Below are 15,661 nucleotides of genomic sequence, written 5' to 3' on the forward strand. Positions count from 1 at the left end.
TGGGTGTTGTTAGGAGCAGAAGGGCCCCCAAGTCCTGCTGGCGCCACACCACACAACTACTGTAATTACCTGTGGTGGGGTAGGGGGTGGGGGTTCTGCACCTGTGACAGACATGTACTGATTAATAGCCAAGACTTTCCTTCCTTTCCTTTGCTATGGCTGACTACCTTCTACTTCTGTTTACATAAAAGCTCTGAACTTTTTAGTGATGTTTCATCTGCAGATGTGATCCCTTGATGACCTTAGATCTTAGATTCAGAGGAAAAGTTTTATGTGTCTGCCCATCAGAGAAAATAGGAGAAACAAAATTATGTTTTTCTTTTTCTGTGGTATATGGGACACAGCAAACGGTAATTTACTTCATCTTGATAACAGAAAAAAGACACAAAAGACTTACTCATCCATTAAAAAGGCTGCACGCTCATGTACTGTACACTTTTAACAAAATTATAAAATGATAGCCGAGCGTGTCCCTTTTTTTACCGTGACACTTTCACACACTAACAACTGGAGCCGTTATTGTGTTTCTTGTAGGCTACATCAGCCATGCTGGTGTTATCCACAGGGGCTGACCTCCACTACTCACTCCCCCTATAGCAGCTTTTTCCCACATGGGCACAATCCTGCACATGCATTAGTCTGCTCACGGAGACGTTACAGCATAAACAAACTCTGGAAACCCAAGACTCCCTTCCTCGTCTTTAGAAGCTCCGGGTTTGAGCTGAGGGGAATAATGGCCCCTTTCGATACAGTTGATAAAAAAAAAAGAAAGGAGGCCCTGCGTCAGTGCCAGCGGAGGAAACGATTTCAATGCAGCTGTTTTCTCTGGGGCTGCACCTGGTTGAGTTTGCAGCCAAACTGGAGGCTGAGGTTAGTTGAGTTCATTGAAATAGAAGAAATTACGAAAGTGTGGTAAAGACAGACACAAATGCAGAAATGGACGTAAGAAAGGGAGGGAATGTTGGACGCTGCAGCACAGTGAAAGGAAATCCAAGTGTTTCCCACAGGATACAATGCAGATTAAAAGAAATACATAAGAGCTCTGAGAAAAAATGCATTTGTCCTCATTTCAGTTTTTCTTGTCCGATTCATTTTTTGTCTTTCTTAAATGTTTCGGATTTCACAATTTAATTTGCCTAGGAAAACCCAAAAATCATCTTTTAAAAAATCTATTAAAAGCCAACTGGTTCTATCAGACAAGCTACTCTCCCTAAAACCCTTTTATACCATGGTCTGGGTAAATACCCCCATCAGTATTGGGTGTCTATCAAAAATTGGGGTAGTCCACCTATAAGAACATTTGGTCAAATAACTTGATTGTTACAAATTATTGACCTGGCTCAAACACTAGTTGGTAACATCAAGGCAGTAGTCAATAAACGCTGTAGCCGACTGTAATGCAGGTTTATGGCTATCTTTTGAGCAAATGATTGTTAACTCATTGGCAGGAGTTTTCCTTCAGGAGTTTTAGACAGAAATAAATAACTTATAGTAACATAAATTAAGGCACTTTATCTGGGTCTCAAAAGAGCAAAGAATTCTACAAACCTTCATTTTTCTAAAGATTTTATCAGCTTTTTGTAAACCTCCTGGATGAGCCATCATTTGATTTTGGGAGTCATTTTAGAGGACTGGACATTCCTGGTAAGGTTTGCCACTGTTCTATGTTTTCTCTGTGAATATTCACAGTCCTAAAGCCGAGAAAATGGCTTTGTAATCATTTCTTGACAGACAAATGTCATATTTTCTGAGATATTTTTATTCCTGAAATACTTACTTTATGTTGTCATAGATTCAAAGTAATCTACTCATTCCAAAAGTTGGCAATGATTTGTTTCATTTGCATATATCCTAGTTATCTGTGTATGATATTCCATTTTTTTTTTTAGAAATGTAACAATTATGTTTAACAAAAATAAAAGACAAGCTGGGATTTTTTTTTTTTACTTCTAATTATTTGATCAAGCAGAAAATCCATTAATAAAAAAATCTGAAGGGTTGGAAACATGCATATTTACCTCTGACGTAGAGATTGGCAGGTGCAGAGTACCGGGTCCCGGCGCTGTTCATGGCTACACATTCATATTTCCCCTGGTCCGACATCTCGCTGTTCTCAATTTGCAGAGCTCCTACACAGAGGATTAACAAGTTTAGCCTTCTGGACAGATGGCAGAACCAATGCACATATTTAAATATTTGTATTCAATAGACAGCCCAAGGTCATTTAGACTGACCTAGTTCACACTCAGACATGATGGACAGGGTTTTACAAGAATGCAACACAAACAAGTAGAGTTTAGTCAAAGCAGTTTATTGAATATTTTTGCCTAGTCGTGTTAAAAATGAAATCAGAGCGTGTCTGAGGGTTGGTTTAAATGTGTCAAAACCATCACTGCCTGAGCAGCTCTTTATGTCATGGACTTACTGTGAATGTCCCTCCACATTCATTGGCACCAGTGGAAAAAGCATGTAAAAAGCTTTAAAATATACCCCTTGCATTTGGTCAACACCAACAACTTGCAATGAAAGGGTAAAATTAAATCAACAAAGCTTAAGGTTTGATAACTACAGCATTTTTTTCTCAGAGTGAAATCATGTTACCTCTATATAATATACAGATTTTCACATGGGTGCCAATAATTGTGGCAGTTGCTGTATGTGACAATCTGATCGGTGCCAAGAAGTATTAAGCTAGAAGATATGGACAAGCAGCTTAAGAATGGCAAATGAAAACCTGAATGTGATGTAGCTGTCTTTTGAGCAGATTAGTAGTACTTTAAACCTGAAGAGGAACTTCCCATCTTTAAAGTATGCTGATTCTTAACAACCTGTCCAAGAAAGTAATCACATCTCCCTTAGGGAGTGCAGCGCAGTGACTACTACACTTCAGATGGCACCCTGCTGTTAAACCAATGCTTAATGTGGGTTTGTCAAAACTACTGAAATGTTCAAAGGCCTGTTCAACACATTGTTTAAATGTGAGAAGATAGTGGTGAAAAAATCTTCCAGCAAGACTGTGGTAAGAATATATACTAAAGATTACCAGAATGAAACATGGAAGGATTGGCAAGAATCCTGGCAAGCATCTTTTTATTTGTTAGAAACTAGAAAAACTTGAACAATAAAGCTTGGGATCATCACAAAAGGGGAAATAACTGCAGGTCAAGTCAATATGGACTTCTCTTTACTCCATGTCATTCCACATCAGAATACTGGTGGGTGAGATGGTGCAAAAGGCAGCACTTTCTTAACCCCAGGTTCCACATACCCCGTCAGTGCTCCGCCCCGCTCACGAACGTTGTGTGGAGAACTTATCGGTCATGTTAATAAATGAGAACTGTTACACATCCGCCATTACTCCTCCGCACATCATCACGTACGTCTTCTTCGTCTGTCACTGTGAAAATACAGCTATTTTGGCCAGGTCAAGATCCGCAATTGCACTCGCACCAAACAGGTAAAAGAATGTCGATAAGATACGTTTTTTCCCTGTTTGGTGCGAGTGCACCAATTTGTTGTTAGTGACAGATTGCTAACAAGAAATTAAGAGTATAATTCTTATATATTCCCCAAAACTAAGAGCGTATAATTAAATTAATGGAAGCAAACTATTGGTACTTGAATATACCAGGAAGCAGATTTTTCATCTCGATCAAAATATTTTTTTTTATACCACGAAGTTTATAACTTTAATTAAATTCAGTCAAAACTTCCAAGAACACATCTAACGACTTCAAAACAAACTTCTTATTGCAGAAATGGATGAAGACATGCTGATTTTGGTAGTAGAGGACAAACATAATTCATACAAACCAATTTTGTATCCCATAAAATGAACCAAAAAAGATAATATTTGGGTGGAAACTGCACATATGCTGATGGGGATTTTTTTTCCAACATGTCATATTAAATGAATGGTTTATTTCCACATGTTTTTCTCCTATGAATTTAATAGTAAAATCGCAAGTGAGGGAGTCGGAGCGGAGCAAGACAGGAGGGCAGCAGAGGCTGTAGGCTTTGTTTTGCGCAGGCGGTCAGGAGTGCAGCGGAGTGGTGCAGAGCGGGGCGGTTGAGGAGGATGTGGGATTTTGGTGTTACATGGACAGTCACCAAGCAGTTCAGACCTCAATACCATTGGAAGTCTTCAGCATGTTAACGAGGACACCTAATGCAGTTCTTCAAATCTCCCATCATAGAAACATGAATTTAGCAAAAAATTGATGCTACTTTACTAGAAGTAAACAGGATTCCACTAGGGCTGCAACTAACGATTATTAATCTGTCAATTTTTTTTTCCTTTAATCGATTAATAATTATGTAGGAAAAGGTTTCTTAAAGAAGACTTTTTACAAAATTAAACCAGGTGAAACTCATGAGGAGTTCTCGATAAAGCATATTGACAGATTAAATGTTTTTAATCTTAAATGCAAAATGTTATATATATTTTTTTACAAACAAAAAAACTTGTCATAATTACTACTGTTAGTGGGTTGATCTGTTAACTAAAGAATAGTTTTAGATTCTTAATACTCCAGTTAATGATTAATCAATTACTAAATTAGTTGACTATTGTTTCAATAGATTCCACAGTTTTCTGGACCACAATATCCAGGATTATTAGGAATCTTCAAGTTAATTATAGTATGTGGTAGTTTTATGGTAGTTAGGAGGAATCGACTCTGGAAGATATTTCAATAGTGACCAGGCTTTGAATATGGAACCTTCAAAAATCACAGACCGGATGGATGGATGGATGGATGGATGGATGGATGGATGGATGGATGGATGGATGGATGGATGGATGGATGGATGGATGAGGAATGAATGGATGGATACATTAATGGCTGGATGGATAGATTCATGAATGGATGGATGGATAGATGGATGAATGGATGAATGAGGGATGAATGGATGGATGGATGATGCAACCTTTCTAAATGTGCAGAAGACTAAATAAACTACATAAACTGTGATGAAACAACTGGATGTGTAGCCCACAATGAGAAAATGATTGACAAAGGGAGGATCTCCTCTGCCAGGTGGATTTGATTTGTATTCACAAATCCAAGTTGTTGGAGGCATCTGAATGAAAGCCAACATGTTTCAAAATGTAAAAGAACCCACAGACCTGTATAAGGGTGGGTTTTTCCTGACTCCTGATCCACACCCAAATAACTTAGAACTGTTATTGACTTGCAAATGGAGGACGGACGAAACAAGTTACTTGTAAAATTAGGAAAAGCAGCAGTGAACTTACCTGCACCAAAAAAAATTAATATAACAATAAAAAGAAATTAATAGAAAGACAGAAAAAGCAAGTTCTCTGAACAGATTATATGTAGTTAGGTGATAAAAGGGATTGAATCTCCAAAGCAGCATGGCGCTACCACAAAAGGCGGCGTACCACCATGCAGTTTGTAAAATGACAACAGAATACAATGCATCTTTTACATCATGCATTATGAGATGAATGTAACAAACTGGTTCACCAACCATAGGAGTTTCATTGCAAGACAACACCAAGACAACAGAAGTGAAACAGGGGCGGGGCAGTGACATGTTGGGTATACGACTTTAGATCTCATGACAACACATCCCTCCAAGGTGTTTGTTCGGATTGCTGAGCTCATCGGCGTCTGGTTCAGCACTGATGTGAACCTGCATACTAATGTCAGTGTCACCAATCTGTCAATCTGCCTGCCTTCCTGTAGGAGGAGGTAGTTTGAGCCAGAAATAAAAAAGATACTAATATTATAGATGTTTTTGCTTCACATTGCAACCTAATGGTAATAAACTGCTTCTAATCACATGTATATTTGTAGATCCAAATTCTACCTATAAGACATCAGCTGTTTAAAAGGTAATCATAAAGACAGGATTGGATTTTTTGAAGTCGTATCCAGCATCTCACAGATATAACACCTTCACTATGGTGTTTTTGACTGGAATCATGCAAAGAAAGCCAAAATTCATCACTTTGTCACATGATCCCTTTCTATAAGGGTAGCCCCATGTAGGTATGCAGTCTCTCTAGCACCCCATTTAGTCTGCAGTAATGAGGCAAGTAGTTTTTCATTGGAAGTTTGTGGCTTTGATTTTATCTCCTTTCTCATTCTGCTCTAAAACCAGGAAATATATGGGATGTTATACAGCCCCATTTTGTCATGTTATTTCATTGGGATTTAATCTGATTTACTAACACAAAGTATCACATACTTCTGAGTTGCGAAGATGACTATGCATCTTTGCAAAAAGTGTACAAACTAATAGCTTTAAAACATTCTCTTGCAACCATAAATCGAACATAACCAAATTAAGTCAAAAGTATTCCCATTTCTGACTAGTAAAAATGTTTTCTTTAACTAGTCTTCTCGATGTGTTGCCCTGTATTTAGCTACACCTTCCCGGTTTTTACTAAATAAGCCACATATCATCATACTGCCACTACCATGTTTCACCAGAATTTTAGCTTTGGACCACAATTGGTTCTGATGTAGGTTGTTGACATAGCTTGGATGGTGACTTTCTTTTAAACAATGTAATTCTTTTTGCCACTCTAGTCATAATGTATAAATTGATGGATAATAGTTTTCCTGTTTATTTAAGTATCATTAATTCAAGGCAGAGTAAAAAGAGGGGCCTAAATATAAATTAATTCCATACTTTTCCGATCCTGAGATAAAATTAACTTCTTTACAAATAGGTACCACTTTTTGTGGTTTATTTGCAATAAAATATAATCAAAATATACTTACGCTGGAGGCTAAAATGTTTGAAAATAAAAAATAAGAGCCAAGGTCAGTAAAAACTTTTGTAAGGCACTGTACTTGCTACCTTATTAAAGTGGTGCAGACTTCCCAAACTCGTTGCACAGTGCTTTGGTGCACTTTCCTTCACAAAACCAGGTTGGTGCTAATTTGTTTTCGAGGAATCCGACAGCAGACAGAACATATTTGGGGGGAAGGTTGGGCACGCAGCAGAAAGTAGAAACAGAGCGGGCTGTTTCTGCGACAGTGAGGGTGAACCTTGCGATGTGGCAATGAGAGGGGGAATATAATGTGGGCAGATGTGGGAGTGAGGGTATGGCGTGAACGGTATATTTTCCAATACACTATTCATCATTCTTACCTCTAATTGGTGTACCACCTAGGTGGGAGTAATTTAGATGAAAACAGGGTTGAAAGATTAGTTAGTAATCCACTTACAACAGTGGGAGAAAAAAAAACATGTCTTTTTGAAAAGCAACAGATAGAAAATAAATAATAGAGTAAAGGCCACCTAAATGTGATTTAATAAAATTTTGCAAACTTCATCGATCCTACAAAATAAAGCAAGCCATATTGGATTGTACAATTTTTTCTTGTGACAGAAAACAGCAGATCCACTGAGAAGGATCCTTTTTGTCAGCAGAACCCCTTGAAATATAATATTCCCCTATTCTGCTTTAGCACATAACAACCCAGGGCACACGTACTCCTACTTCACAGCAGCTATAATTTCATACAAAAATTTCAATTAAGCTTTCTAATTGAAGATGGCCTTCACTCTCTCTTGCTGTTAGTAAAAAGGACATGGGTAATTACTGAAAGAGGACAAGTAAATAGGCTGATGGACAAGAAGAGGAACTCATGTCAGACGTTCCAACTTAAAAAGAGTTAGTATCTCTGGAGCATAGGATCAATCAGGCACTTTTTATAATGAAAAAAAAAAGCAAGTGCTAAAATACTATAAATAAAAACTCAAGGGTGCCTGTTCTGTTCAGCTCTGGCAACAAATTAGCGTGCTTCTTTTCTGCCATTGCAGAATTGGCCTCATTTCGTGTCATATCCACTAATGTAAATCCTGATGCAGCAGCAGATGTCAGGAAAACGGTGGTGGATAAAAAAGAAATGTTAGTCTGAGGGCATTGCATATCAGCACATTTTCAGGCACTCCAAATGTATGTGGGAAAGAAAACTAATTAAAAGTTGTTGCTGGAAGTGAAAAGAAAAAAAATATATATCTTTTTCTTTTTTTTGCATAATTTTACCCATACACGAAAAAATATCAAACAATTAAGTAGCTGAGTTAGAATGCAGTTTGTACTACATAATAATTTTGCAATGACAATAATGTGGATTGTGGTCAAAGTTGCAGCTCTTCCTCTTAATGGGTAAAATCACAGTTTAGTCAGAAAATTTTAACAATCTTAACATGAAAACGTGGCATTTCCTATTGTTTCTCAAAGCAGATACAATGAGAAGTTTTAAAACATTTAGGAAAAACAACAAGGGAATACCATGTAAGGATAATGACAAAATAATAAGCAATCAAACCCCTTTGCACTTTTGCATCGTTCATGCTTCTGCTAAAACAGATAGGCAGTCAGCAGCCAGACCATCAAGGAGACAGCATGTGTTGTAATAAGGTTAAACATCTTTCTTCACTATTTCAATGTGGTTTTACATTTAATTTGTCCTCTGTCAAAATGAAATGGCTGCTAATGTCGGCGGACCACATTAAACGGCTCTCCTTCGTATTTTTAGTCCCAGTAATTATCTTCAGCTGTGCAGTGTTAACATGAACTGACCTAATAGAGCACGATGAGATGTTGCTTGCAGAGAGCAAAGATTAGGAGCCTGGCAGATGGCATCCTCAGAATAATGTATTGAGAGATTCACTATTGAATTGTAATTAAACCTTTCCAATAAAAAAACTAAATAAACAACAAAACAAAAGTAATTTATGAGGAGAAAAGTGAGAGGTGCACAAAGTGCATTGCTCATTATTAGAAAGCATGGCTCACTATTAGAAAGCATTCTTCTCTGACACATCAGAGAAGAATGCTAGTAATGATCAGTAAACCTGAATGATATCAGGATATTAGTCTCTTATGAGAATCTTTCTCAACAGCAGTCATTTCCATGTGCACAATGGTGCATGTAAACTGGGCTCACCACAGAGCTCCTAAACTCCTCCATAGTGTCCCGGTTAGCTAGGTCACCAGTTTACATCCTTCAGATGGCACTACTCCAAAATAATTTTTCTTTACTAGATGAAGTCTTTTATTTATAGCTCTAATTAAAAGTGGACATTATTCTGTGAATACCTCTACTGTGGATGAACACCGTTCAGAATTGATTTATTCTTAACAAAACATCACACTTAGGCGACTTTTATTTCATTCTCTGCTTGTTTATTTATTCTGCATTTTACTCAGCTATGCTCGTGGGGCATTTAAGTAATGTTTTCAAGCTGTAAGTCTGAACATGCCTGAAAACGGTAGAAGAAATTATGTAGGCCCTTCAAGTATCTTATCTTTGACCTTTTTGCTCCTCAGTCCTGCATCCAAGTCTGACACTTTATAATCTGCTCTTCCATTACAGAAGCCTAACAAAGTTAAATTTACCTCATATAAAGTGGGGCTTTACTACCATACAAAGTAATGCTAGGCTTAAAGGAGAATCAAAAACTGAACCTGCTCCAAAGCCCACTAATCCATCTACCACGCACGTTTCCCATCAAACCCAGGTCAATTAGGTCTGTTTATATGTCAGTGAGACTGTTAGTGCGAACAAAGAGTAGCTCATTAGGTTAAGGTTGAAATCCAAGCTAATACATCATCTGCTGGCCTTATTGTGACCCAGCTGCATGTTTAAAAGAGGATTAGGGATTATTTAATAGCGTAAAATTTTCTCGCTCTGTACTTCAAAAGGTTTTAAAAGTTCATGCGTCACTGTCAAAGACCGCAGGAACACAGAGACGGTGTCATTTCAACTTCAGTAACTGTAAGAGAGGACTGTGAGGAATAAGATTCAAAGAAGTCTGCAAAGTAATCAAGGTGACAATGATGAGCCAAGAAAAACTTTTATATCCTTTGAGATGAAAGCAAATGTATGAAATCATAGCTGACAACAAAGGCCTTTTGTGTTTTTCTCATTGGCCTTATGTCTTAACAGCATGTCTGCAGGTATGCAGCGACATCCTGCACCTTACAGCTCAGCTTTCTTGCATTTTCATTTGCGAGAAGACATGTTGATCCATGAGATCAGATATACTAGTACCTGAGCGAAGCTGTTTGATGCGCCCATTGCTGCTGTTGATGTCCACGGGGAGCATGTCCTTGTACCAGGAGATCTCCGGGTCCGGATTACCACTTGCAGCGCACAACATGGTGGCAGTCCGGGTCCTTTCAACTACTTTCAGCTGAGGCCCCATGTCAATGACGGGGAAGCCGTGTGGAATCTGGTCCTCTGAAAACGTGAAGAAGAGAATTATATTATAACCCAAATAACGAATGAGAAAATAAATAAAATAAGGAGTGTTTACTAATGAAGACAGTCGTTTCTGAAAGAATATAGGAGTTCATCAGAGCTTTTCAGCTGGCAAGGTCAGAGATGAAGATGAAAGAAAAGTAAAAACTGCTGAGGTGCCACAGGCCAAACGGTAATCTGAGCATACGCTCACTAGCAGCTAATATTAGTGTGAGGGCAGAAGACACTACAGGGGAAAACAGATCTGGGGCTGATCTGGATTTGATAAGAAAAGAACAAACAATCCTGTTAGTAGCTGATTATCATAGCAGGCTTATTACCCTGTGTAGACAGTCTCAGGTTCAGACAGAGAAGTGATAGTTGCAATCTGCCTCTGGGCACTCATGCATAGATGAGATGCCTGAGGCGTAGAAAACTAAATAAACCAATTTGAATAATCCAGCTCGACATAATAATGGAATATCCCTGAAATGATCCTTAAACCAGAGTTTGGAATTGTGCAAGGAAAAAAAGTTGTGTTTTTTGCATGATAATGAGTCTAATTCCTTTTTTGAAGTGTTGATTTGACCTCTAGCCATGGATCTAAAAAAGGAGAAAATCAAACAGAAATAAGAGTTGTTTTTTTTTGCCCAAATGATACTAGCTTTTATTCCACAGTGGAGAATAATAGATGGCTTATGGCTTGTTGTGGAGGAGAAGCTGCATAGAAGGTAATACAGCTGACCAATTGAGGCTGCACGAAGCAGGGTGTGGAGCTTAAGGCTGACCTGCACACAACACCACAGCTTCATTTCCTGCTGTCGTTCATCTTTTCGGTAACAGATTACATTAAATACAGCTGCAATAAAAAAAAGTTAAAAACTGCTGTGTTTTAGTATTTGATCCTTTCTACAGAAATGTCTCTGAATCCAGCAGGATATAAAAAGTCCTGACTATCGACATCATCCCATCTAAACCTATATATTAATTCTGTGGTGCATGTCTTGCAGCTGGACATGACTCAGTAATTCTAGTAGTAGAGTATTCCTCCATTTAGAAGGAAAAGGTGGCAGGAGAAGAGACACTAGAAAGCTGTAAAAAGCTGGTGCTCAATCCAGGTACTGCTGGATCTCCTGCATCCAAAGGGAGATACTAATAATTTATCAATATCTTCTGGAGAAAAGAAAAGCCATTATATTGTATTCATTTTTGAAATATGTGAAGTAATTAATAACTTTAGAAACAAGCATGTACAGCTCATTGTTTTTCATGATTTAGTAGGTACTTTCTGGGACTTTAGTTATCCTTTCCGTAAGTTTTTTGGAAATGACTGTGACCGTTCTTAATGGGGCGATCTCCCATGAAAGTAACAATAATTCCTTGAACATTATAGGAAGATATATGTTACGTTGCTAGGTTTACAGCAGCATCATCACATTCTCAAAATTTGCTGGTAGGTTTTGGACAATTACCTCAAGGTACAGGAAAGTAGGCAACCGGTATCCCTCATGAAATTCTCTGAAAATTGATGGCTAAATTCTGTGATAGGATCTTATTTCCAGTAAAGACATTTTTGAGTTGTTGGAAAGCAACCAGTATGTCGCAAAAATGTTTAATGAAAGCGTCAGATGAGAAACAGAAAATACCTTTACCTTTCCATCAAAGAAGCTAGAAAAATTCTAGTAAATTAACCTGTGTGCTGCTAATCATCTAATCGGGCAATTATTTTTTCATAGATTAATAATGAGATAGCGAAAGGCTCCTTAAAATAGATTTTTTTCATGGAATTAATCGAGGTCAAACAAAAATTTTTCCATTTGAGGAGTTCTGGATAGAGCATGCTGAATGACAGATTTGTTTTTTTTTTTATTAAAGACCAATATTTATATATATTTTTTTTTACATTACTGTTCTAAGTAAGTTGCTCTTTCAGCTAAAGACATGTTATAGAGTCTCAATACTCCAGTTAACTATAGTTGATGATTATATCAATAAATAATTAATATATTCATTAATAAAATGCAAATATATATATATATATATATATATATATATATATATATATACAGTAATTATCAGTACTTCATAACTCTGATTAAGTTGCTCAATTTTTAAGGTGCTGTAAGGGACTTTGGCATTTTTGCTGAAAAACTGAACATAACCTGAATGATAAAATGATTAAGTTAAAGCAAAATAAATCTCTTCAATTATTTCTCTTCATTGATTCAATGCAGACAAGCAGTCAGCTTAATTGACAACATGCCATGTCAAACAGATGCCCAACTACAAACAGATCAATCTTAGGCAAAGAGAGAGGTGGGCTGTCGGTGTTATGATAACTGTCACATTCCTTTCTTTGAAGTACTTTCAGATCTGCAGCATGAAGCCAAACCAAATCAAAAAGATTCAAAGGTGCAAAGTTTGATGTTACTTTCAGATCTGATCCCATCTGACCAAATCCTGGATCGTGTTGCTGCCCATCTGATTAGAGCACACATCCATTACATTGGATGATTCAAAGATAGAAAACAAACAGCGGAGTCATGGGATCAAAACCTGCTCCCTGGAAATTTTTTATTTCCAATACTGAGAGCAAAAGTTTCCACTTGCCACCCACTAGTGTACAAGTGTGACCGTTATCGGCTGTTCATTGTGTCTTGGCAAGATCTTTTCTAACCTGATAAAGGCACGCAAACAATGAATTCTTGAGCAAATATTTAGCTCTTTGCTCCTTCTGCATAAAACGAGGCAATTTGTCTCAATGTGATGATGTACAAATAATAGCACAATATTTATCAAAAGTATAAAGCATAATGACAGTCTAATTGTGCTGCAAAACAGCAATTATAGCATCCACTTCAAATAAATAAAACTGTCATACATGGTAAATATGATGGCCCTTGTAAAGTCTGATTATGAGGTTGCTCTTTAACAAACATGCTTTTTGATCCTTGTATATTTCCATGGGGCCAAAGTGTCAAGATAAAATAAAGTGTTGATTATTGGGACTTATGGCTTGGGTTACCATTAAGAGGCATGTAGAAACAGATTATGCAACAATGGATAAATAAAGAGCTGCTCTGAGGGACGACAATGTTTTTACAAAGGGTGCATAATAGCTTAGAAGTTGAAGAAAAGAAGCTGAATTATGCATATCCCTTTTCATCAATAATCTATGACCACTTATCCTTTGAAAGGTACTAGAGGGCTTGGAACATGTCCGAGGTGACATAAGGTAACAGGCAAGGTGAATGCCGGACAGGTTGCCAATCTGTCAGGGAGCAAATAACAGCATGGTTCACTAAACATGACCTTCAAGGGAAGTAGGTGAAGAGAAAAATGAGAAATATTATTTTCACATACCGCCCTGCATTGGATGCATGTATAGACCGTGATCATAAATACAGCCAGGAATAAAAATAGACCACCCTTGTTTAATCGCTGTTTTCATTGTATTTTTCAGGTTCTATACCTGTAGAATAAAAAAAAGAAGAAATCAACAATGCTCTAGTGTATTTTTTCATGACTTTACGTAATGTTAAAGAGATTTATTTTACCCTTAGTGACTAAAACTTTGTTTGATGAGCTGACCACCGTTTCAGTAGTTCAGCATCAATGCATCTATAAGCCTGAGGCCCATTTTCCCTGAATGTACTTCGGGGCAGAATTTCCTGCGCTGTTCTGCAAATGTGACGTCGAGTGCGTCCATTTTAAATGGCTTCGACCTATTAAACAATCAAAGTGTTATAGTCAAGATAGATTTTGTGGATATGCAGAAGAGACAGGCATCCAAATCTCCATGTAAGCTGAACGAGCTAAAGAGAGCTGCAGTTCTGTGTTTTGGTCACAGGTGGCAGTATCATTAGAAAACTCCATGATGCCTCTTTACGTAATATAAAATCCTCCTTTCACAATTATTGTAAGCTACTAGCCAGTAATTACCCGATAAATTGACCTAAAAAACACCACTTAGTACTAATAAAACACTTAAACCATGCAAGCTAAAGAAAATAATTGACCGTCTTTAAATAACCATAGGAAGATGTCCACCAACATTAAATGTTTATATATATTGTCATTTCTTATACTTTGTAAATCTAAAGATACCTCCACCTTGTCTGAGTCAGAGATCCATATGTAAACCTATATGACCTAAGCATAAAAGGTGGATGAGTGTTGTTTTGTTCTTCTCGCCTGTAGAACAGTTGTTTCTCCTTTCACCCTTGTGTTTGGCCCATAGCCCAGATGTCTCATTTTCAAACCCAGGTGAATCTGAGAGGTCGTTGTGGCGAGGCTTATTTCCTTTACAACTAAATTAGCTTTCAGACATCCCTCTACAAAAGAGGATACCTCTATAATACAGTCTACTTCGACGTACCATTTGTTATCAAATGAAGAGTGGTAGGATTATTGATGCTCCCTGTGTTTCTCTGCGGTTTGCTTTGTTAACATTTAAAAAAAGAAAAGGACAACACCAGTTAGATAGAGGGAGGTAAGAACTGCATGATATCTGTTATTTTTTTTAGAACCAGAGCAAATCCAAGAGAAAATGTTAAAAATGCACATTTTTGTGGAAAATGCTAACAGATCCCCGAGCTGTGCTACTTCTGAGAGAAATTGTGGGGAAACCACTGAATTATGCTAAACCTTGAGGGGGATGAACTCCATTCTCACCTACTTACAAAACGCTTTGAATATTTTCATCATGTATCACCTCAGAGGATATCCCTCTGAGGCTGGACCCAGTTTCCTTGTGTATGCCTTCAGTGGGCAGCGTCTGTGGGGTCTACTGCTAGTTGTTTTCCTGACAATATCCTAAAATCGATTGTGTAGTGAAGCAGCAACTCTATTCCCTACTCAATTTGTGGAGTCTCCGACACAGATGCATTTAAAAGATTGCTTTTGCAGGCTATTAGGAGTTTTGTAGCCTTAATTAATTGATAATGACACACTGCAAGTTTACATTTCAATAGTCAAGAATAATACTAATGTGAAATCATCATTAAAAGGGGGTAAAAGAAAAATCGTAAGGTTAAATTAAAGTTAGTTTGTTTTGTGACAAGGAAGTATTTGCACCTTTAAAAGGTTTCTTCGCTTTGTGCTTTCTTTGTCACCAAGACTTTAAATCATTAACCCCATTCTGAGTCAGTCTGAGACAGAAAATGATGTAGTTTCTTTTCAAACAGCTAAACCAATCAGATTAATGAGACGCAAAACTTTGGTGTCATTTACACCAAGCAAGTTACCCGGGAGGTCTGAGGAATCTGTCATTCCTTCTTTGAAGTGAACTTTTATCTATTCCCTCCCCGCACACTCATACCTACAGCAGTTTTTAAGTTTGCAACAGCATCCCCAGATGAAATAAAAGCTCTTTCCTAGTGGGGGGAAAAGCTACTTATACTATCGTTATTTGAGGAACAAGGCCTCTC

The 15,661-nt window shown here is 37.5% G+C and overlaps 1 protein-coding gene across 25 annotated transcripts in view; it reads right to left on the reverse strand.

Annotated features, from left to right (window-relative positions):
• The window catches only part of LOC119785202 (receptor-type tyrosine-protein phosphatase F-like), a 271,065-nt gene that overhangs the window by 100,328 nt on the left and 155,076 nt on the right, over window positions 1-15,661 (reverse strand). For 15 of the 25 annotated variants that reach the window (XM_038287677.1, XM_038287674.1, XM_038287678.1 and 12 more), the window contains 3 exons: window positions 10,044-10,232; window positions 7,129-7,146; window positions 2,019-2,129 (listed from right to left, as the gene is read on the reverse strand). In XM_038287677.1, coding sequence (XP_038143605.1) covers window positions 2,019-2,129; window positions 7,129-7,146; window positions 10,044-10,232 — 318 coding nt within the window. The remainder of the gene's footprint in view (window positions 1-2,018; window positions 2,130-7,128; window positions 7,147-10,043; window positions 10,233-15,661) is intronic. The other 10 variants (XM_038287694.1, XM_038287693.1, XM_038287698.1 and 7 more) reach the window with 1 other exon arrangement.

Source organism: Cyprinodon tularosa, unplaced genomic scaffold (assembly GCF_016077235.1).
Source record: "Cyprinodon tularosa strain WSP-4 unplaced genomic scaffold, ASM1607723v1 ctg243, whole genome shotgun sequence".
NCBI classification, from domain to species: domain Eukaryota; kingdom Metazoa; phylum Chordata; class Actinopteri; order Cyprinodontiformes; family Cyprinodontidae; genus Cyprinodon; species Cyprinodon tularosa.